Source organism: Prionailurus bengalensis, chromosome A2, assembly GCF_016509475.1.
Source record: "Prionailurus bengalensis isolate Pbe53 chromosome A2, Fcat_Pben_1.1_paternal_pri, whole genome shotgun sequence".
Classification (NCBI taxonomy): domain Eukaryota; kingdom Metazoa; phylum Chordata; class Mammalia; order Carnivora; family Felidae; genus Prionailurus; species Prionailurus bengalensis.
This window is the reverse complement of record NC_057348.1, coordinates 154,499,556-154,523,023: the sequence shown is the minus strand read 5'-3', so window position 1 is coordinate 154,523,023 and position 23,468 is coordinate 154,499,556. Positions and strand designations below refer to the sequence as shown.

Below are 23,468 nucleotides of genomic sequence, written 5' to 3'. Positions count from 1 at the left end.
CTAAACGGGGGCAGGGCTGGTAATCCACGAGACAGGCTAAAGTTCAGTTCTTACAAGAATTTCTTGATTGGAAATTTTAGCTTTGAGTTGTGTTGCTCTAGTTTCGGAGATAACTTGGAGATGCTCCTCATTGGTCCATCCACTGCTGTGATTCCTTGGGTCCCACCCATTCTTTCACTTTAAGAGAAAACAAGTAACTGTTGCAGAGGTGTCTGTATTTTGCAGCTGCCCTTTTGTAAGAAGCACTTTTCCCAAATAAAACAATTAAAAAAACCAGTTGGCTTTCTGTTTCGTGTACTGAGCAGTTTTGGTGCAGATGTCAAAGCATAACATTTGTTTCTTTCATGGACTCTGATCAGTTCTTCAATTAGTCACCTCTCTATGGAGGAAAGTGACCACTTTCCCTAAAACATCTAGCCTGCTGTGAATGCTTTGAGAGATACAGAGAGGACCTTACCAGCTGGGATCCTCCAGTGATTCTGTATTTTAGAATTTGCAAGGCTAAGACTCAGGCCCTCTTTGGCGGCCACAGGCCCTGCCAGTTTTCTGCTGCTGCGTGCCTGTAGCTGAACCTGCTTCGTGTACCCTCAAATAACAGGTAGGTCACAACATGCCATCTATTTTGAAAAGGGTATTTTTCTCCCTGATGATGCTATCCTACTTTTTATTAATAAAAACCATTCTGCAGTGACCTTTTTGCATTGCTTATTTGTAAAAATACTGTTGCTTGGTTTAAATATCTATGTCAGGAATTTGTGCCACTGAGAATGTTTCCACCTGTAGGAATGGTGGATACTGTGACTTACTTTAGTCATAGTAACAGCTATAGGTCCGTGAGTAGTCTGTTTCTGTAAGCTCTCTTATCCATTGCTTCCTTCCAGAAGTGTTGACATTGCCTCCAGCTGCTGGGGATCACACGCACCCCCAGAGTGATGCTGGAGAGCCTCAGAGGCAAGGTAGAACCGTTGGGGGTCTGAGTGGGGAAGAGAGTTTTTTGAAAGCCTCTGCTTTCTGGTGTCTGGAAAGGAGGAAGAGGTTCATTGGTGGTTGCCCTGTTGGCATATCTGTGTCTGCACTGGGGAGATGGTCTTTGCAGGCGGTGAGTGTGGCTTGCTTCTTGAGTTGAGGTACATTTATGTTTGGAGCAGCTCCCTTCAGGTCTTGGGAAAGGCAGTGGAAGCTTGTGTATCAGCCAATCCATAACATGTTCTTGTCCTGTTCTGTGCACTGAGCACGGGCTCTTTCAGTGTGCCCGCCTCTTGCAAAAAGAGTTGGGGAACCAACAGTGACCATAGAAACCCCTCAACTTTCTCATTTGCACAGAACTACTGTTTCAACCTCTTGTCATGCCATCACAACACAATGAGTGATGTTTACATCTCTGACGGACCCTTGGGGACATCCACAGATTCTTATTTAAAAAAAAAAAAAGGGTTGGGAGAATAAGTGAAGTAAATACAACCCAAGAGTTGAGGGAGAGAGGGGAGGTGTAGGATATTGATGGTGTTTCTAAGTCTATGCCTTCTGGATGCTTAGGGCAGCTGCAAAGCCCAACTTTTCTTAGGCTGATGAAAGGTGAGCAAAGGGCCAGTCCACCATTGACCTCATTCTTCCCTTTTCTCTGGCAGTCGAACGTGGCTGTTCACCAGCCTGGGTCACACGGAGCAGGACACTCAGCTGATCTCTGAGGGGCCTATAATGTGACCGCAAAATAAACAAACCTTCAGGGTGAAAAGCCACTGAGATTTTGAGTCTTTTTGTTATCCCAACATAACAGCCTGTTTGAAACCATCTGTTTAAGGAACTGTCTTACAGAAAACTGAGGACCTTTTGATGTTTAAAATATTCAATTATTTTAGCAACTTTTTGGGGCACTTTTATTCAAGGCAATCCAAAAGTAAGATAAGGGGTCACTGGGTGGCTCTGTCGGTTAAGCATTTGACTCTGATTTCATGAGTTTGGGCTTTGCACTCACTGTGGAGCCTGCTTGAGATTCTCTCTGCCCCTCCCCTGCTTATGCCCTTTCTTTCTCAAAAATAAACCAAAATGCCTAAAATACAGGAGCAAGTAATAAAGTGTATCAGTGAACCAACACAAACTTTATGATTTAAAATTGGTACTTGGTATACAGGTATTAGGAGAGAAAGCAAACTACTTTTTTGCCTACCCTTTGATAATACATGTTAATAATGAAAATATGTACTTTTTTTAAGAAGGAGACTATGGTAATCTATGTCAGACTTTAAATCGTGGGGTGCCTCGGTGGCTCAGTTTGTATATTTTGTGACTCTTGATCTCGGGTCATATGTGTGTTTGAACCCCCACATTGGGTATAGAGCTCACTAAAAAAAAAAAATTAAAATTATGTAATTGCTGTAAATGGGATAGCAGAAGGTGAGTTTAAATATCCTTCAAACACTAGAAGCCGTTTCTGAGGGTTTCAGTGGGCTTGAGCAAAGGAAAAGAAATTTTTGTTGTATCTGAAGTGATTGACACAGTATCCGGTCTCCTCCAGTGGTCATGTTTTAAGATTTTTCAGTGTCTAGGACTTTCACAAACTAAACAGGCTTCCCATTTTAGGTGGAAGAAGTGCTCTGTAGTCAATCACTTTAACGAGGCAGCACTTTATTAAATGACAGAAGATCTGTGGCTGACAAGAAATAACAAAGATCCTCACCAAGACTAACCAGGTTTTAACACCTCCCTTACCAGCGCATGGAAGAAATAAACCATGTAGTACCTAACTAAGCAAAAGTATTTTTAGGTTCAAGTGATGTGCTCAGTGTCGTTTGAACCAAATGTTTATGCTTCTCAATAAATTCAATGAATTTGTAAAAAGTTTTTGCTTGAACGTACATTGATATTTAGGACATTTGGCAGATAGTGGCTGTGGTTTCTTGGGTGTTTTTTGCCAGTGTAGCTGGCATGAAGTATCCTATTGTAATCCTTTTCTTCATGAAGTCATAGATATCTGTGGTTTTATTTTAGGTTTAAAATTTTTTTTGAGTATAGTTGATAACTAGTTTTAGGTGTACTTCTGTGGTTCAACAGTGATTATTTTTGGTAATGACAAATTGTACTATGAAGGTGTAGATTAAAAGAGCTTTTAACAGGCCAGGGAAACCTTTTTTTGTTGTTTTTTTTTGGGGGGGGTGATGCTTATTTACTTTTTGAGAGAGTGCAAGCAGGGGAGGGGCAGAGAGAGAGGGAGACACAGTATCCAAAGCAGGTTCCAGGCTCTGCACAATCAGCACAGAGCCTGATGAGGGGCTTGAACCCAGGAACCGTGAGATCATGACCTGAGCTGAAGTCACTTAAACTGAGTCAGGTGCCCTGGGAAAGCTCCTTTGAGCTGAGAGCTAAAGGGGAGAAAGGATACCCTTCAGAAAGACCTGTGCCAAAGACCTGAGGCAGGCAAGAAGAGAACAGCTTTTATTGGACACTCCTGTTAATGGCATTTGATGGCCTCTAGGATATGCCCAGTTTACTGATCAACAATAACTTTTCCCTTTAGAAAAGTATGTCACTGCAAGTGTCAGTAACAGGGATAAAGCTGGATTGCCTTCATACATAAGACATTCTTTGTACGTTTGAGTGTTTTAGTAAATTGTGACCTATCCTGACCTGCCCTGGAAACCACAGTGCTTCTCGAACTTCAATGTGCTAATCAAGGGAAGGGGTGGGGGGTTGGGGATCTGGATGAACTGCAGCCAGTTTTGGAGTGCGTGATGCCAGGCCAGCCTGTCCAGGTACCACGTGTGGGTGCATTAGAGCTTGGCTGAAGTGTAAGTCAAATACAACAGGCAGGAGGTGGCTCTTGGCCCCGCCTACCACTGGGAAAGCAGCCTACCAGGCTTATTCTGTCTTCACTATCGGACTCTTTTTTGTGAATTTACTTTTTATACTGCCTCAGGCAAATCTGTAAGCAAACTTCTCACTGGCCAAAAAATGTAGTGGGATTTAACCTTTGGAATTTCCAGCCGACTACAAGCTTATGGAACTGTAGAGCCTGCAGACTAAGGGAGTATATCAAGGAGACTATTTAAGGAGCCACAAAGAAAGCATTTTTACTGTATTCTAGTATTCAATAACCAGTAGCCAAGCAAGTTAGTGATTAGTAAACCAAGCCTGCAACTTGAAAGATCTAGTCTTCTCCTTACTCTAATTTATATCTTTGAGTATTCTAATGGTAAAGCAGCTATTCTGGTACTGAACCTCGTAAGTGTTCAGTCAACACATTTCTGTTGCGTTAGGGGAATAGTTGCATTTGAGAGGACACGTGCAATTAGAACAGCTCTTAAAACGTGTGATCTGGTCAGATGCTCTTTGTTTTTGTAGGTCGAAAGCGTTTAATAATGTTATATGGCTCAATCTAATTGTGTGTGTGTGTGTGCACGTGTGTGTAATTCTCACCTATTAGTTCCCTAGCTCCTTTTTTGTTCAGAAATTTCAAACTGCAAGGATAGTGTGTTGAACGTTAGAATAACCATTTATTAATGTTTGCCATGTGTGGTTTTTCACTCTCTATGTCTCTTGTGACCCTGCCAATCCATTTGAGAATAGTTATGGACATGACCCTAAGTAACAACAGTTAACATTTTCTCCTAGGGCCACCTGTTTGGCTCAGTTAAGCCTCCAACTCTTGATCTCAGCTCAGGTCTTCTTTTTTTTTTTTTTTTTTTTTTTAATTTTTTTTCTAATGTTTATTTATTTTTGAGATAGAGAGAGACAGAGCATGAACAGGGGAAGGTCAGAGAGAGGGAGACACAGAATCTGAAACAGGCTCCAGGCTCTGAGCTGTCAGCACAGAGCCCGACGCGGGGCTCGAACTCACGGACGGTGAGATCATGACCTGAGCGGAAGTCAGCCGCTTAACTGACTTTGCCACCCAGGCGCCCCACAGCTCAGGTCTTCTTGATCTCAGGATCAAGAGTGAGTTTAAGCCCCCACTCTGAGCTCCACACTAGGCATGGGGCCTACTTAGGGGTGCCTGGGTGGTTCAGTTGGCTAAATGTCTGACTTTGGCTCATGTGATCTCAGTTAGTTCAAGCCCTGCATCGGGCTCTGTGCCTACAGCTCAGAGCCTGGAGGCTACTTCAGATTCTGGGTCTCCCTCTCTCTCTGCCCCTCCTACTTGTGTGATCTCTCTGTCAAAAATATTAAATTAAAACTGAAAAAAAATTTTCTCCTGTATAAACACAGTACAATTATCGGGGTATTTTATTTTATTTGTTATTACTATTTTTTTAATGTTTCATTTATTTTTGAGACAGAGACACAGCATGAGCCTGGGAGGGGCAGAGAGAGAAGGAAACACAGAATCTGAAGCAGGCTCCAGGCTCCGAGCTGTCAGCAACAGAGCCCGACGCAGGGCTCGAACTCAAACCGCAAGATCATGACCTGAGCTGAAGTCTGACGCTTAACCGACTGAGCCACCCAGGCCAGGCGCCCCTGTTATCATTATTTTTAATGTTTATTCATTTTTGAGAGAGACAGTGGGAGACAGGGAGGGTCAGAGAGAGGGAGACAGAGAATCCGGAGCAGGCTCCAGGCTCCAGGCTCCAAGCTGTCAGCACAGAGCCTGATGCAGGGCCCGAACCCATGTGTGAGATAATGACCTGAGCCCAAGTCAGTCGCTCAACTGACTTGAGCCACCCAGGCGCCCCTATCTGGGTATTTTACAGTGATGATTGATGAATAAATTTCTCCTACTGTTCCAACAATGTTAAATATATTGTACTTAACAACCCTTAACCTTGATTCATCAAATTTTGAGTCCTAACTTTTCTTTAGGTACTTGGGATATGAGAAGGAACAAATTGGACATCCTTCCCTCCTGACATTTACATTCTAAAGGATCCTTAATGAACCTGTCTTTTCTCTGGTTTTTCTCTGGTTCATCCTACTCCGTGAGTTACAGCATCTTGTAGACTCACCATTTCTAGCACTGCCTCCTTTTGCTCCCAATGCCAGCCCTCTATCGTCTTTGGTACCAGTACATACTGCTTGGGGCCATGCATATGCCACCGTCCCATTCCATTTCTCTCCCCTCCCTGTCAGTGATGACTGTTGATGGCCTCCTCCTATCACACCTGGAGACCACCTATGAGAAAACCCTTAATTTTGACCCATTTCTTTTTTTGTTTTTTTTTTAGTGTTTATTTTTGGGAGAGAAACAGACAATGCAAGTGGGGAAGGGGCAGAGAGAGAGGGGGAGACAATAGAATCCAAAGTAGGCTCCAGGCTCCAGCGGTCAGCACAGAACACGACGTAGGGCTCAAACCCCTGAACTGTGAGATCATGACCTGAACTGAAGTCTGATGCTTTACCTACTGAACCACCCAGGTGATCCAATAAATTGTTTGTTATAGAGTATATTCTTTGTTTAAACCCTGCTGATTATAGGAGCGCCTGGGTGGCTCAGTCAGTTGAGCGTTCAAACACCCTGCGTTGCACTCCACACTGGATGTGAAGCTTACTTAAAAATATCTAGATAGGGCTTGTAATAGGTTGATGGCTCATTTGATTAAGCATCCAACTCGGGTCATGATCTCACCGTTTGTGGGTTTGAACCCTATGTAGGTAGGGCTTTTTGCTGACAGCACAGAGCCCACTTGGGATTCTGTCTCTCTCTCTCTGCCCCTCCCCTGCTTGCACTTCCTCTCTCAAAATAAATAAACTTTAAAATAAATAGGGACGCCCGGGTGTCTCAGTCGGTTAAGAATCCTACCCAGGTCATGATCCCGTGGCCTTGTGGGTTTTAGCCTTACATCAGGGTTCTGCACTGGCATCACATAGCCTGTTTGGCCTTCTCTCTCACCTTCTCTGTCCCTCCCCGACTTGTGCTGTCTCTGTCTCTCTCAATACAAGTAAACTTTAAAATACATATATTTACCGGGGTGCCTGGGTGGCTCAGACTCTTGATCTTGACTCAGGTCTTGGTCTCAGGGTCACGAATTTCCAGCCCCACGCTTGGTGTAGTTTACTTAAAAAGTAAAGTAAAATAAAAGTTGTATAGAATTTATTTAACAACCCCCTTTGAAGAGTATTTTTTAGGTTTTCATTATTACTAACAGTACCGTCTCACAATCCCTGACACTCTGGAGTCTAAATACTTACAAGTAGTGTTGCTGGTATAGAGGAAGCCTTTGCTTGTTTCTAAACACCAATTATTTTTCTCCTTTTCCACAAAGAAAGTTCTTGAACAAGTGATCTCTACTTATGTGTTTTTTTTTAAAAAATATGCTTTTAGTGATGAACACAGTGTATCGGGACCTGTACTTAGCCCTTCAATTAGGCATTATTATTAATGCTTGTAGCAATCAGAGTTAAGTGGGTCACTGGTTTATGAGCGAGGAAAGGAAAAGTCATTTGCCTGTGGTTTTGCAGTGGATAAGCTGAGAAGTAGGCTTCAAACTTAGTCCTTTTTTTCTTTTTTTTTTAATGTTCACTCATTTTTGAGACCGAGTGCAAGTGGGGGAGGGGCAGAGAGAGGGAGACACAGAATCGGAAGCAGGCTCCAGGCTTTGAGCTAGGGCTCAAACTCATGAACTGTGAGATCATGACCTGGGCTGAAGTCAGATGCTTAATGGAGTGAGCCACCCAAGCGCCCCCAAACTTAGTCCTTCTGATTTGAGGCCAGACTCAGACTGTCTCTCCTGCGCTGGACGTCGTCGTCATCATCACGTAGCGGGATTCTCGCACAGAGTCGCGACACTGAGGCTTTTCTTTCCAGGAAGCAACTTTATCCTGCCGGCACATGCTCAGTTGGGTTTGTACCCAGAGAACTGAGCCCTGAACACCACGTGGCTTGTTGTTTTATGTATTTTTTACTTCTTTGTCCCATACATGGTAACACAAACATGTCTGATTAAGTGGTTTCATGTCATAAGGTCGTGAGGGATGTTGTCTCTTACTCCTGTAAGCAGGAGTTGCCTTGAGGTTATTTTCTTTCCTTAGGGATGGGACTGTACCACAGTCACTCCACCAAAAGTGCATTGCCAAAGGTCACTGATGGTGGTCCTGCCAAATTCAGGAATCGTGGGAACCTTTTCTCCATTTCTTTGGCTTCTTCCCCAATCTTACCTTTTATTTATTTATTTATTTAATTAAAAAAATTTTTTTTTTCAACGTTTATTTATTTTTGGGACAGAGAGACAGAGCATGAACGGGGGAGGGGCAGAGAGAGAGGGAGACACAGAATCAGAAACAGGCTCCAGGCTCTGAGCCATCAGCCCAGAGCCCAACACGGGGCTCGAACTCACGGACCGCGAGATCGTGACCTGGCTGAAGTCAGATGCTCAACCAACTGCACCACCCAGGCGCCCCTACCTTTTATTTTTAAGTAATCTCTATGCCCAACCGGGGGCTTGAACTCAAAACCCTAAAATCAAGAGTCACAGGCTCTACCAACTGAGCTAGGCAGGCGCCCTTATTTTCCCCAATCTTTAATGTTACTTAACATCAATGCTTCTCAAAGTATTACTGGTAAAGGACTAGTTGTCTTTTTATTTTTCCATGTTTCTGGTCCATTGTGGGCTAATACCTTTGTGATATAATAATAAAAATGAGTTGTTACAAAATGAAATGAAAAACGCCCTTCAAAGTACAATCCCAAAGTTGTCATTGAACTCAACAAGCATAAAGTTGGATGTTGTGGCAATCCCAGAATGATAGAAAAGTTTCTAAATGGTCAATTTCTACACTCACTTGGCCACGGACCAGGAAGACCATGCAGATCCTTGAGCAGCCATAATTCATCATCCTGGTTCTGACTTTCACGTCCTGGCTCCTCCTCTTTCCTCCTCCGAGTCATGGGCATTCCTTAAGGCCCACTCCTGGCCTTTCTCCATCCTCCTTCACCCCTACTCAGAATTCAGCCTGCTAACAAGCCTGTGAAGCAACTTTCATAGGTAAGTCCAGTGCTAGGGAGACAAAAGTTAACCACGACAGTTCTTGGCACTAAAGGAAGTTGGGCTACTGAAAAAGCTCAGGGGTGAGAAGGCCAATAGCTATGGGCACCGGTGTCCTCACCAAAGCAGTAGTAATGATCCGGTCTTCAGACTTCATCTTTTTCCCTCTGTCCTGCCTTTCATCAGGTACTAGCTGATATCTAGCTGTTTGCCTGAACCTTCTCTGGGATACCCCTCTCCCCTTTGCTTCAGTTCCTAAAACACCACCAGCCTTTCCACAAATTTGACTCAACCCCTTATTACCCTGGATTTATCAACACAATCATAAAATTCCCCTTTTCGAAATCCTTAGGAACTTTTTGCTGTCTCTGGAGGCAGGATCAACTCCATCAACTTTTTCATTCTGGGCTCTTAAAAATGCCTCACATGTGCCCATGACATTCCAACAAACTGTTCTGCACCCCTAAACACTGGGCCTGCTCCTGTCTTCTCCCTCCTCACTCTCGGCCCCCTTGTGTCCCTCTGCTATCTTTTCTGTGACAGGGCCTGTTGAGGTCCTGAAGCCTCCAGGACCTTTCCCCACATCACTGCAGCCAGCCTGGTATTGCTTCCCCCCTACCCTGAGCTGATATGTTCCTCTCCATCAGTTTTTCAAGCCAGTAACCATGCGACATTCTCTAACCTTGAATACGTAAGCTTTGTTCCAAGCTAAATATTGAATTCTTTTAGATTGGGAAATTCTTTTTGAACTTTTTAAACTCCCACGTTCCCTAGAATAAAGTATATAAAGTAACCCTTAAATTGAGCTCATGGTAAACATCCCCTGAGTAGTAGTAAAGCTTCAAGAGGACAGTGGGTTTGGCACTTGGGTATCTGCTTTAAATCTTGTCACTGACCACTAAGGGTTTGGGTGCTTGGGGAGCTGTAGGAACAACCGATTGTTTCTAGACTTTGATGCCCGGTTTATGAATGGGCTTGTGAGAATCCTCTAGTGCCTTGAGAATTGTAGAAAGTACAAAGTACAAGCTAGTCCAGACCTACTGAAATACAGTTCAGGAGGGGCCTGGTAATCTGCATGTTTAGCAGGTACTGTGGCCCATCTGAAACACAGCCAGGATGCAGACACATTCTGTGGCCCAGCCTCTTCTTCCAGTTGACAATATTAACCGCCCCCCCCCCCAAAGTGGAAGCACCAGGTTAATATTTGTAAATGGCCAGGCCAGAATACACTCCTTGAGGGGTTACTTGAGTAACAGCTACATCCTGTGCATGTTGAAATGTTACAGAGTAAACATAGAAAAGAAAATATGTACAAGATCGTGTTGAGAAAGTCATTCTGCATGGGATCCCAGGTACTTTTGATATTCTTAAGATTTTCTGTAATTTAAAATTTTTCTTCAACATGCAGCCTACAGAAAAAATATTAAAAATGCTACATTGGAGGGACACCTGGGTGGCTCAGTCCGTTAGGCGTCTGATGTGATTTCATGTTTTATGGGTTGGAGCCGTGTGTCGGGCTCTGCTGACAGCTCAGAGCCTGGAGCATGCTTTAAATTCTGTCTCCCTCTCTCTTCCCCTCCTCTCTCTGTCTCTGTCTGTCTGTCTCTCTCTCTCTCTCTCTCTCTCTCTCTCACACACACACACACACACACACACATTAAAAGATAAAAATATTGGGCGCCTGGGTGGCACAGTCGGTTAAGCGTCCGACTTCAGCCAGGTCACGATCTCGCGGTCCGTGAGTTCGAGCCCCGCGTCGGGCTCTGGGCTGATGGCTCAGAGCCTGGAGCCTGTTTCCGATTCTGTGTCTCCCTCTCTCTGCCCCTCGCCCATTCATGCTCTCTCTCTGTCCCAAAAATAAATAAACGTTGAAAAAAGAAAATTAAAAAAAAAAAAGATAAAAATACTGCATTAGAGCAGTGCCTGGGTGGTTCAGTTGGTTGAGCATCCAACTTTGGCTCAGGTCATGATCTTAACAGTTCATGAGTTTGAGTCCCACGTCAAGCCCTCTGTTGTCAACAGAGCCTGCTCCAGATCCTCTCCTCTCTGCCCCTCACCCCCTCTCAAAATACATAATTTTTAAAATATGAAAAGCTGGGGGCGCCTGGGTGGCGCAGTCGGTTGAGCGTCCGACTTCAGCCAGGTCACGATCTCGCGCTCTGTGAGTTCGAGCCCCGCGTCAGGCTCTGGGCTGATGGCTCAGAGCCTGGAGCCTGTTTCCGATTCTGTGTCTCCCTCTCTCTCTGCCCCTCCCCCGTTCATGCTCTGTCTCTCTCTGTCCCAAAAATAAATAAACGTTGAAAAAAAAATTAAAAAAAAAATAAATAAAATATGAAAAACTGAAGCAAGCACTAATCTTGTCTTTGATGATATGAGTCCCCAGAGCCTCTTCTCCATCAGGCGACAGGCAGGGAGCGTTGATGTGTGCTTGCTTCTCCATGCCCACAATCTAACCCTTGTGCTGAGGTAGGAGTCAGCCTAGTTGGCCTTGGGTCACCCAAATGACCTTGCATATAAGCAAAGTGGAGTTTCCACATCATCCCTGTTCAAGAGGAGGTGGACTCTGGAGCTGGCATAACTCAGGCCCTGCTCCTACATAATTCCCCTGTGGTTAGATAGGCCGAGCCTAACCCACCCAACCAGCCACCTTTCTCCACCCCTGCCCCCTCCCCCACTGCCTCCTTCCAGCCTCCAGCTTCTTAACTGACTGAGCCACCCAGGCACCCCTAGCCTCCAGCTTCTTGTACAGAGAAAGCTACATGACTTGACTTGGAAGGATATTGAAGTGTACATTAAAAAAAATTGTTCTTAGTGTTTATTTTTGAGAGTGAGAGCATGAGCGGAGGAGGGACAGAGAGACAGGGAGACACAAACTGAAGCAGCTCCAGGCTCTGAGCTGTCAGCACAGAGCTTGACGCGGGGCTCAAACCCACAAACTGCAAGATCATGACCTGAGCCATCCAGGTGCCCCTGAAATAGACATTTGAGAGTATATCTTGGGATGAGCATATTTCTGTGTGTGTGTGTGTGTGTGTGTGTGTGTGTGTGTGTGATTAAAATGTGACAGGTTAATATGACAGCCAAATCTGATACTGGTCGTTATCTGGGAGGGAGTAGAGCCTAATGCTAAGAGTGGGCTCTGGAACCAGATTGTGTTTGAGTCATGGCTCTGCCACTTACAAGCTGTGTGAACTTAATCTCTCTCTGTTTCATACCCTCATTTTTTTTTTTTAATGTTTTATTTATTTTTGAGACAGAGAGAGACAGAGCATGAACGGGGAAGGGGCAGAGAGAGAGGGAGACACAGAATCAGAAACAGGCTCCAGGCTCTGAGCCATCAGCCCAGAGCCTGATGTGGGGCTCGAACTCACGGACCGCGAGATCGTGACCTGAGCCGAAGTCGGACGCCTAACCGACTGAGCCACCCAGGCGCCCCCATACCCTCATTTTAAAATAAGAATTAGGGGCGCCTATTGGCTCAGTCAGGCGACCAACTTCAGCTCAGGTCCTGATCTCTTGTGAGTTTGGGCTCTGCGTCAGGCTTTCTACTGACAGCTCAGAGCCTGGAGCCTGCTTCCAATTCTGTGTCTCCCTCTCTCTGTGCTCCTCCCTTGCTTGGGCTCTGTCTCAAAAATAAAAACTTGAAAAAAAAAAGGAATAAATAATAGCACCCACTTCAAAAGAGAGTAGACAGGATTCACTGAGTCAGTATGGTGCAGCGCTGGGCACATAGTAATTGCTATATGTATTTGCTATTATTAATGCTATTATAGTAATATTCCTCTTATAACTAGTGGACCTTTTCAGTAACAGAATGGGGAAGAGAGTCAGGAGCCATCTATGAACAATGAAATATTAACTGAAAGATTTCTTCACATATGGAAATGTGCTTAACATTGGCAGACAACATATGGAGACATTTGTAATCTTTTCATTCTTCCGAAATGTCCCTTTTAGAACCTGATTTCATATAACTCACTTATTACCAACTGTACGGTTTGGGAGACGTGAGAAAAATACCAGGATTCAGTGCCACACAGCCTTCCGTGACCACGGCTGTGCAGGGGAACCTGCCTGCACTGGCCTCATTGTGCCAGTTAGGACGCCGGGCCGCGCTCCAGAAAAGCCTGTGCGTCTCTTCAGAGCGGACCTTCGCACACCCACGTTCAGTGACGCCACTCCACTCCCGTCACCCTTCCAAGTCCCTTTCAAGTGGACTGGGGGGTTTCTGTTTGAAGCACTATAATTTCGACCGAAGCCCGGGCTGGCTAATTACAGGTCGCTGGTGTTCAGGTGGCTTTGTTCTCACATGTGCACCCTGTCGGTAGGAATATTTTCATTCCATATAATCCCCAGAGTGCATAGCCCGAGAAGCTGATGAGGTCGTGAGAGTAGTGAGATTGACAGGCAGGGAAATGGGAAGTTTGTGTGCGACTTCATGCTCAGCCTCTTTCGTCTTTGCTCACTCCCTCCCCTGATCTACTCAGTTTTCTTCACCTTTCTTAACGACTGTTTCTTGCCTCCTCGCAAAACCATGCAGTGTCTTGGTACAGATCTAGTCCTGAGATTCTGCTGTGCCTACCCCTTCACTTAGAACAATAAAATACAGATGAGACAGGTTAATCTGTGTGGATGCATTTATTCTCTCTGGCATTTAACTAGATTTCCTTCATGTTTCCTAAAGGTGGGTGGTTTTTTTTCAGCAACAAATATATATTGAAATGAATTAAAATGTGATTAATTCTCTATGATCTTCCTCCTAACCCTCCCCGCCCCCCCAACCTCTGTAAAGTAGCAGTTCGAAACTTTCAGCATGGGAATCAGCCAGCAAGCTTGGGTCAATGTGGATTCCTGAACAGATTCCGATTCCACAAGTCAGTCATGTGCCTCAGGAATCTGTAACAGGCATCCCCTGGCTCCTCTCCTATGTCTGGTTGGTGAACTACACTTTGAGAAGCATTGCTTTATTGTACTGTCCAATCGATGTATGGTGTGAGTCATTTACGTAATTTAAATTTTTCTAGTAGCCACATTTATTTTTTTCTTAATGTTTGCTTATTTTTGAGAGAGAGAGAAAGAGAGAATGTGAGCAGGGGAGGGGTAGAGAGAGGGGTGGGCAGAGGATCTGAAGCGGGCTCTGCGCTGACAGCATAGAGCTCTACGCGGGGCTCAAACTCATGAACTGCAAGATCATGACCTGAGCTGAAGTCGGACACTTAACTGACTGAGCCACCCAGGCGCTCCTCTAGTAGCCACATTTAAAAAGTGAAAAAAAAAAAAAAAAAAAAGGTGAAACATTAATAATATACTTATTTAACCTAGTATATCTAAAATATCATTTCAAAATATAATCATATAAAATTGTTATGAGATACTTTATACTCTTTTAGTACTAAGTCTTCAAAATCTGGTGTGTATTTCATACGTAGAGATCATCTCAAATTCAGATTAGCCACATCTCCAGTACCCAGTACCCGGATAGTGGCTATCTGTTCTTTGTTGGTCTCAGCCTGTGATTAGTGCCAAGGTGAGCCACCACAGACCTTTCCTTGTTCAGAGCCACGTGGTAGCTGGACCAGCCCTGTGGTTCTTATGATTACAAGATCATTATGATGGCCTCAGCAACAACCATCAGGGGACTTCGAAAAAAGGATGTTTATTTCTCACAGGCGTTGGAGTTGGAGGGTCCGTGGCATGCACAGGGGCCACACAGTGAGGTCACTTTTGTCTTGAAATTCATCTATGAACCCATTTAATTGCAATTCAGAAGTGAGTTTTTATCCAGCAGGTAATGTGGTATTTTAGAAAGGAAACTGTAGGCATCTCCCGCATTCGAGGAGGATGGTCAAAGCAATCTAACTAGGATAAAGTGAGATCCCATTGTGTCTCCGTCAGTGGCACTTGACCATTCGGCAAAACAGTGTTGATGGTCTTTATGTCAGAGGCTTTGCCCCCCAAGCTAAAGACCTGAGATGTGAATGTCAGCAGCATTCTGGTTTATCACTGCAGGGTTTTTTCCATCCTCCCTTGCCAGAGCTGCTGTAAACTGCCCTGGAATGTTCTAAACATCCTCTCCCCCTCTTGATATGCCTCCTTTCTTCTTTCCTTCACTACCCTCTTCTTTGAGTGAGAAGCAGAATTCAGTAGAAAGCTGTTGAAGGGTTGGGGAGACAGAAAATGGAAGGCTGAAAAAGAGCAGACCGTGTCCTCCTACCCCTGTGCCTTAAGCCCTAGGCGGGATCCAAAGAAACAGTGGTGTCCTCTTCCTCAGAGTCCGCAGTTCTGGCCTCAGGTGTGAATCAAGGCAACGGTGCTCCCCACCCAGGGGGCGGGGTTAGGGCCAGAGGCAAGTCTGTGCTTTGGTCAGAGATGCTCTGGGCCGACAACAGGATATCCGGCCAACTTTGGTTTCTGACATCAGGCGTTCTGTGGGTGCAGCTGGCCTCGAGGGCATATTCAGCACATGCAGTGGGTCTTCTCCTTCGGCCCCTGGGCCATAAGAACCGGCCTGGAACCCATGGCCAGGTTGTTCAGGGGGCTCTCACCAAGCAAGTGCAGGCTGTTGCGGGCAATCAGCTCCCTGGCCATCAGCACGAAGACCTCGTCTATGTTCTTAGACTCCTTAGCAGATGTTTCCAGAACAGCAAGGAGGCCGTGTTTCTCAGCCAGCGTGCAGGCATCTTCAAACAGGACATGCCGTTTTTCCCACATGTCACACTTGTTCCCTGGGGGTGAGAGAGATAAACAAATATTCCATTGAGGGACTGAATCCGTTGTGTGTGTGTGTGCGGGCGCGTGCGCGTGTTTTAATGAACCTTAAGAGAAACATTTAGTTCGGCAATATGCACGCGTGCATACATTCATAGACAGCAATTGTGGGCAGATTTGCTGAAAATGAAACCATCAATGTATGGAAAGAGCCACTGTCTTCATTCACTGTCAAGATCTTCAGGAGCTGTGAGAAAGGGGCTGGAGGGTTGTGTTTATTGGCAGGGACAGATGAAGGCTGTGTGCTCTCGGGAGGGACTGTCTTTCCTTCAAAGTCTAAACAAGGTAAAGACTGTGCCAGAGGGAGTCCTCAGTCTTCTCTCTTCTGCCTCCAAATCTTTTTTCCTTTTTTTTTAAAAAAAATATTTATTTTTGAGACAAGGAGAGACAGCATGAACAGGGGAGGGTCAGAGAGACAGGGAGACATAGAATCTGAAACCGTCAGCACAGAGCCTGACGCGGGGCTCGAACTCACGGACCGTGAGATCATGACCTGAGCCGAAGTCGGACGCTTAATCGACTGAGCCACCCAGGTGCCCCTCCTTTTTTTTTTTTAAGGTTTATTTATTTTTGAGAGAGAGAGAGAGAGAGTTGAGGGGGCAGAGTGGGGAACAGAGGATCTGAAGCTCACTCTGCACTGACAGCAGCAATCCCAATGCAGGGCTCAAACTCACAAACCATAAGATCGTGAGCCGAGCCAATCTTAACCCACTGAGTCACCCAGGTGCCCCAAATCTTGGTTCTCTTTCCACTCTCTTTTCCAGACCACAAAGTGCTGGGTGCTGTTGGATAAGCCCTGGTCTAGCTGAGGAGATTGTGAATTAGGATTTGCTGGATTGAAGGCATGGAATGAATAATGCGGGATTTAGCTATAACTTACATACAACAAGATGCAGACTTTGTGCAGTTCATGAGTTTTGACAAACGTATATGCTCTGTAACCACCCTTCCCCTCTGGATGTAGAACATTCCCTGTTACCCCAGAGAGTTCAGTGAGGGGTTTTGCAAGCATGGCCCGGGACTGCTCACAGAAGGAAGAGTGACCCATCTCTTTGGCTTCTCTACTTCAACCCCTATATTCATCCAGTCATTGGACTTTGATTTCTCTGAGGCAGGAATCACAAGGTAAAATTGTCTTCCTAAAGGATTTGTTCTACCAGACATCAGGATTTCTTACAAAGCTACCGTAATTAAGACAGGCTAGATTAATGTTTTTCAACCTGTTTTTTTCCCATAAAGGAGCCTTTTTAGGCCCTTTCTTCTCGTAATTACCCCTCCCCACCATGAAAGCCTTTACACCTTTAATTTTTTTTAATGTTTATTCATTTTTGAGAGAGAGAGAGAGAGAGAGAGAGAGAGAGACTCAGAGCACAAGCGGGGAGGGGCAGAGAGAGAGGGAGACACAGAATGTGAAGCAGGCTCCAGGCTCTGAGCTGTCAGCACAGAGCTAGACGCAGGACTGGAACTCACGAACCAAGAGATCATGACCTGGGCCAAAGTCAGGAACTTAAGCTACCCGGGAGCCCCTAAAACTTTTAATTTTGAAACAATTATAGGCTCACAGATTGGTTTGTTTGTTTTTAATTTTTTTAATGTTTATTTATTTTTGAGAGAGAGCCAGGATGTGAGCAAGGGAGGGTCAGAGAGAGAGGGAGACACAGTATCTGAAGCAGGCTCCAGGCTCTGAGCTGTCAGCACAGAGAGTGATGCGGGGCCTGAACTCATGAACTGCTAGATCATGACCTGAGCCAAAGTCTGAGGCTTAAGTGACTGAGTCAAGCAGGTGCCCCTGGTTTGTTTGTTTGTTTCTTTTTTAATGTTTACTTATTTTGAGAGAGAGAATGTAGGGGAGGGGCAGAGAGAGAGGGAGACAGAGAATCCCAAGCAGGCTCCATGCCGTCAGCCCGGGGCCCAAGTTGGGGCTCAATCTCACAAACGGTGAGATCGCGATGTAAGTGTAGAGCTCCAGAGTCTGACGTTAACCGACTGAGCCACCCAGGTGCACTTAGACTTGCAGGCTGTTGAAGGAGGTCCTTCAGGGAGGTCCAGCGTACCTTTCACCCAGTTTCCCCATGGGTAACCTCTTGCGTAACTGTAGCACAACCTCAAAATCAGGAAGTTAACATTGGTGCAACCCACAGAGCTTACTCAGATTTCACCAGTTACATGGTACCCTCCTTTGTGCACGTGCATGTATAATTACAGGCAATTTCACCACATATATCCACCACCGCAGCCAAGATAACAGAGTGGTTCCATCACACAAAGTGCTCCTTCGTGCACCACTTTATAACCTCCCATCACAGCTAACCCCCAACCCCTGGTAACCACTGATCTGTTTTCCATCTCTACAATTTTGTTATTTCAGGACTATTATACAGACGGCATCATACAGGATATCACCTTTATTTTTAAAACAAAAGATTTTTTTGATGTTTTTATTTATTTTTGAGACAGAGAGAGACAGAGCATGAGCAGGGGAGGGGCAGAGAGAGAGGGAGACACAGAATCTGAAACAGGCTCCAGGCTCTGAGTTGTTGGCATAGAGCCTGATGCGGGGCTTGAACTCACGAGCTGTGAGATCATGACCTGAGCTGAAGTCGGACGCGCAACCGACTGAGCCACCCAGGTGCCCCAGGGTGGCTTTAGAGATATCACCTTTAGAGATTGCCTTTTTTTCCACTCAGCATAATTCCCTTGAGTTCCATCCAAGGATGTATTGGTAATTTATCCTTTTTACTGCAGAGTGACAGTTCATGGTATAAATGGACCAGAGTTTAACCATCCACCCATTTGAAGAAATGGAGTAGATTCTAGTTTTTGGTTAATTATGAATAGAGCTGTTATGAACATTTGTATATAGATCCCATGAAAATTTAGTACCACAGATACATGGTATAACTAGCCCTTTGGAGGGCCACAAGCCACTGTAATGTCTAAGGCACTTTGCCCCACAAGAGCATGCATGAAATAGATCAATAGAGTGGAATAAAAAGCTCAAAAACAAGGGTGCACTGATATATGCACCCTTTACAGAAAGATGGTATCACAGAGCAGTGGGAAAGGCTGCCTTTTTTAGTAAATAGCACTGGGGCAATTGGATCTGTACATGAAAAATTACAAATTTGTGGTCCATACCAACAAATAGACCAATATCAGTTCTGATGTTGGTTAGATCTAATGATGTTACATTAGATCTAAATGTAAAAGCCACAATAAGTTGAAAGAGAAAGAGAAGAAGGAAGAAAGGAAGGAAGGCAGACAGACAACTTATTTCAAAAGACAGAATATCTTGATGACTTTGATTAGGGGATTTCCTAAATAGGATACAAGGAAACAATCATTAAGGAAAAGATTGATGGATTGAAATATATTGAAATTAAGAATGTCTAGGGGCACCTGGGTGGCCTAGTCAGTTAAGGGTCTGACTCTTGATCTCAGCTCACCTCTTTTTTTTTTTTTTTAACATTTATTCATTTTTGAGAGAGAGAGAGAGAGACAGAGATAGAACATGATTGGGGGAGGGGCAGAGAGAGAGGGAGAGAATCTGAAGCACGCTTCAGGTTCTGAGCTTTCGGCACAGCAGGGCTTGAACCCATGAACCGTAAGATCATGACCCGAGCTGAAGTCGGACACTTAACCAACTGAGCCACCCAAGCACCTGCTAGTGAGGTTTAAGGTCAGGGCACAGCTCTGCTTCTAGAAGAAAGATACGAGAGCCCCTTGGTGGCTCTCACCAAGGGATGTTGTAGGAGTGGCCATTCCTAAGCTGGGAGTCTGGTCTGCTCCTTGTATCCCTGTTAATTCTGATGGAGGTTTGTTGCTAGGATTTGTTAGGATCTTAGCAGCTGTAAGGAGTTATTCCTGGGTGCAGTCAGTCACGTGCATCTGAGTGGCTTCCTTGGGGATCTGGAGCCATCTGCTATTATGAACCTCAGACTATAGAGTATTTTCTGTGTGGTCTATACACGTTCGCATCAAATCGGTATGAAGGGTATGGCTTCTCTAGAAGCCGGGGCCCCATCCCAGGTCTCCAGAATGAGACGCTCTAGGGTGGGGGCCTTGGAATCTGTATTACTAGCAAATTCACATCCCATCCCGCCAACCTCATTCACCCCATTCTCGGGTGAATCTGATGGGAATTTCCGGGCCAAACACTCTGAGGTCCTTCCACCACCGGCATTCTTATGATTTCATGTGCCATTCCCATCAGAAACACCCAAAAAGCTGAGCATCAGGAGAGGGGGCCAGGAACGACAAGCTAAATGCTTTGAAAACAGCATACCAATCAGCATAATGACCAAGTTCGCCGCGCCATATTTTTCTATCTCGTGGATCCAGTGAGGAACAGACTCAAAGGTGGAGCGTCGGGTGAGGTCGTAGGCGATGATGGCCGCGTGGGCGCTGCGGTAGTAGCTTTGCGTGATGGTCCGGAAGCGCTCCTGGCCTGCTGTGTCCCACACTTGCATCTGGAGAAGGGCAGAGAAGGGGGTCCACATCAGGAGCTCTCATGCTTTATGGGAACTTGTTCACCTGAGTTGTCTGAACAAGGGAGTTTTCTGGGTCTCACTTCGAGATATTCAAATTCGGTAGGTCTGGTGTCTGGGGCCTAGGAATCAGTGTTTCCGTTCACTCCCAGAGCATTTTGGATGCGCTTTCGGGTTTGGGAGTCACCATCTACCGGACACTCAGTCGGAGAGGTGGATCCAATATTTTGGGTTTCGTGTTCTTGACCTTTTTACCTCTGTTCTCCTTTCCTCTAGATTTTGGACTTTATCTTTTGAAACTGCTCGGTGATATCACTCAAGGTGATGGCACTGGCTGAACTGGTCTGATTTTATTTATTTTTTTAAAAGTTTATTTATTTTAAGAGAGAGTGAGCAGGGGAGAGGCAGAGAGAGAAGAAGAGAGAGAATCCCAAGGAGGCTCTGTGCTCTCGAACTCATGAACCTGAGCCGAAATCAAGAGCTGGACGCTTAACTGACTGAGCCATCCAGGCACTCCAAACTGTTCTGATTTTAAAGGACCACTCAGCTGTTTACATTTAAGACTATCCTTATAATAATACCTTTGCAATTATCATCCCAAGCAGGGGCACCCATTGGGTACACCCTCCCAGTGTCTGGGTGTACCTGTTTGTTCACTAACACTATTTAGAAAATATATTATTTAATTAATTTTTTTTTCATTAAGTAAGCTCTACACCCAATGTGGGGCTTGAACTCATGACCCTGAGATCAAGCGTCACATGCTTTACTGACTGAGCCAGCCAGGCACCCCTATAAAATGTTTTTTTTTTAAAGAAAGTTTGCAAACATACCCCAAACTAGAGAGAATAAAACAAGGAACCTTCATATAGCCATCATCCACACTCAGTAATTATCAAGATCTCACCATTCTTGCTCCATCTAGCTCCTTCTGTTGATTTCTTTGTGGTATTCTTTTAATGTGAATCCCAGACTTCATGTCATTTCATTTGTGTCAAAAGTAGACATTTTCGGGGTGCCTGGGTGGTTCAGTTGGTTAAGCATCTGACTCTTGATTTCAGCTCAAGTCATGATGTCACGTTTCATGAGTTCGGGCCCTGCGTAGGGCTCTGTGCTAACAGCATGGAACCTGCTTGGGATTCTCTGTCTCACTCTCCCTCTACCCCTCCCTCCCCCCTCATTTTCTCTCCCTTTTTTTTCTCTCTCTCTCTCTCTGTCACACACTCACACACACACACACACACACACACACACACAAATAATTAAACATTTAAAAAAGTGGACATTTTCTTATGCGAGCACGCCACAATCGCTGCTGGTCAACTTTTCAATAACCCTTTGGTATTATCTGATACCTGACCACATTACAATTTTCCCGATTGTCTCCAAAATGTCTTTTTACTGTTTTTGTTTAATCAAGATCCCAAACAAGATCATGCTTTACATTGTCACCAACACTCTCTGATCTTTTCTAATCAAATGGGCAAAAGGTAATATCTCACTGTTATTCTAATTTTCACTTTTTAAATTATGAGTAAGGAATTTCCAAGCTAGTTCTTACTGAATTTATGAAATGGCATTTGTGTCCAGTCTGTGGATTGCCTACTTTTTATATTTAGTTGTCGGTCTTTTTCTTAGATATTTATTGGGACTCTGTTTTCACATGAAGGAAATTAGCCCTTTGTCAGTCCCATATTTGCAAATATTTCTTTCCAGTTTATTATGCATCTCTTGTTTATGGTATTTTTGTGGATGTAGAAATTTGGCCTTTATTTTTACTATTTAAAAAAATGTTTTATTTTAGAGAGAGAGTGTGGGGAGGGGCAAAAGGAGAGAGAGAGAGAATCTTAAACTGACTCCACACTCAGCAATTTGACCTTTATAGCATTACATAGAGATGTATAAATTTGTCCTTTAGATATTTCTGATTAAGCAGTCTTTTCCTTCATGAGTTCTGGGTTCTTGTCTTACAGGGTTGATTTCCAGGGCGCTTGGGTGGCTCAGTCGTTTGAGGGTCAGAGTCTTGGTTTCGGCTCACGTCATGATCCCAGGGTCATGGGATCGAGCCCTGCATTGGGCTCTATGCTCAGTGTGGAGCCTGCTTATGATTATCTCTCTTTCCCTCTGCCCCTCTCTCCTGCTCGTGCGTGCTCTCTATCTCTCTCTCTCTCTAAGGAAAAAAAAAAGGTTGATTTCCCCATTCCACAATAATAAATATTCCGATGTGGTTTTTTTTTTCTGGTACTCTTATGATTTCATGTTTTATATTTAAGTCTTTCATTCCTCAGGCATGTGTTTCAGTGTTAGGAACTCTAGCTAAAAGAGGTGGCGGCGGGGCGCCTGGGTGGCGCAGTCGGTTAAGCGTCCGACTTCAGCCAGGTCACGATCTCGCGGTCCGTGAGTTCAAGCCCCGCGTCAGGCTCTGGGCTGATGGCTCGGAGCCTGGAGCCTGTTTCCGATTCTGTGTCTCCCTCTCTCTCTGCCCCTCCCCCGTTCATGCTCTGTTTCTCTCTGTCCCCCCAAAAATAAATAACCGTTGAAAAAAAAAATTAAAAATAAATAAATAAATAAAAGAGGTGGCGGCAACCCCATGCCCTTCTGACCTTCACTTTCTTGCCATCGATCTCAAGGGAGCGCACAGTGAAATCCACCCCAATCGTGTTCTGCTGCGTCTCCGTGTAGACCCCAGATTTGAAATGCTGCACCACACACGTCTTCCCCACATTGGAATCCCCAATGAGGATAATCTTGAACAAATAGTCAAAATTCTCATCTGCTGCCCTGGATGAGCTGGAGAATTGCATGGCTGTTGCCACCTAGAACGGACCTAGGAAGAAAAGTAGGAATTCAGTCTCTCTTTAGTGAGCTAGGCACTGTTCGGTCAGGAGCCGGGGACTCAGGATGCAGGACGGGACAAGAGAAAGGGAGGTTCTTGCTTTCGTGGCACTAGCATTCTTGTGGGAGAAGGACATTAATTACTGGTCAGGTACAAGGGAGCTATCCCCACAAGCCCACACCTGCCCTCGGTGGGTTGACATTACTTTAGAATGTAGAGATTTAACTGCCATTGTCTGTTGGGCCCAGCACATAAGCAACACTCTCAGCTGACAGGATTGACTGAAATCTTAGTCACTGAGGCGAAGTGCCTCACACTCCATCAAGTGCCCAGAGCAGGAGGATGGCAGAGGAGATGCCTACGGGAGTGCTCTACCTGCCACTCATCAGCTGGAGGACATGCCTAGATGTCATCCTATCTCCACTTTGCATGGGGAGCAAAACTCCCAGCTATGGAAGACTCAAC

The 23,468-nt window shown here is 45.0% G+C and overlaps 1 protein-coding gene across 1 annotated transcript; it reads right to left on the bottom strand.

The window, feature by feature from the left end:
• Positions 1-14,552: 14,552 nt before the first annotated feature.
• On the bottom strand, positions 14,553-23,071 carry RAB19 (RAB19, member RAS oncogene family). The gene is made up of 3 exons (XM_043589711.1): positions 22,771-23,071; positions 19,966-20,149; positions 14,553-15,637 (listed from the first exon to the last, which is right to left on the bottom strand). Exons 1-3 carry the CDS (start codon positions 22,969-22,971, stop codon positions 15,369-15,371), a joined length of 654 nt encoding a protein of 217 aa, XP_043445646.1. The 5' UTR covers positions 22,972-23,071; the 3' UTR covers positions 14,553-15,368.
• Between the last annotated feature and the right edge of the window lie 397 nt (positions 23,072-23,468).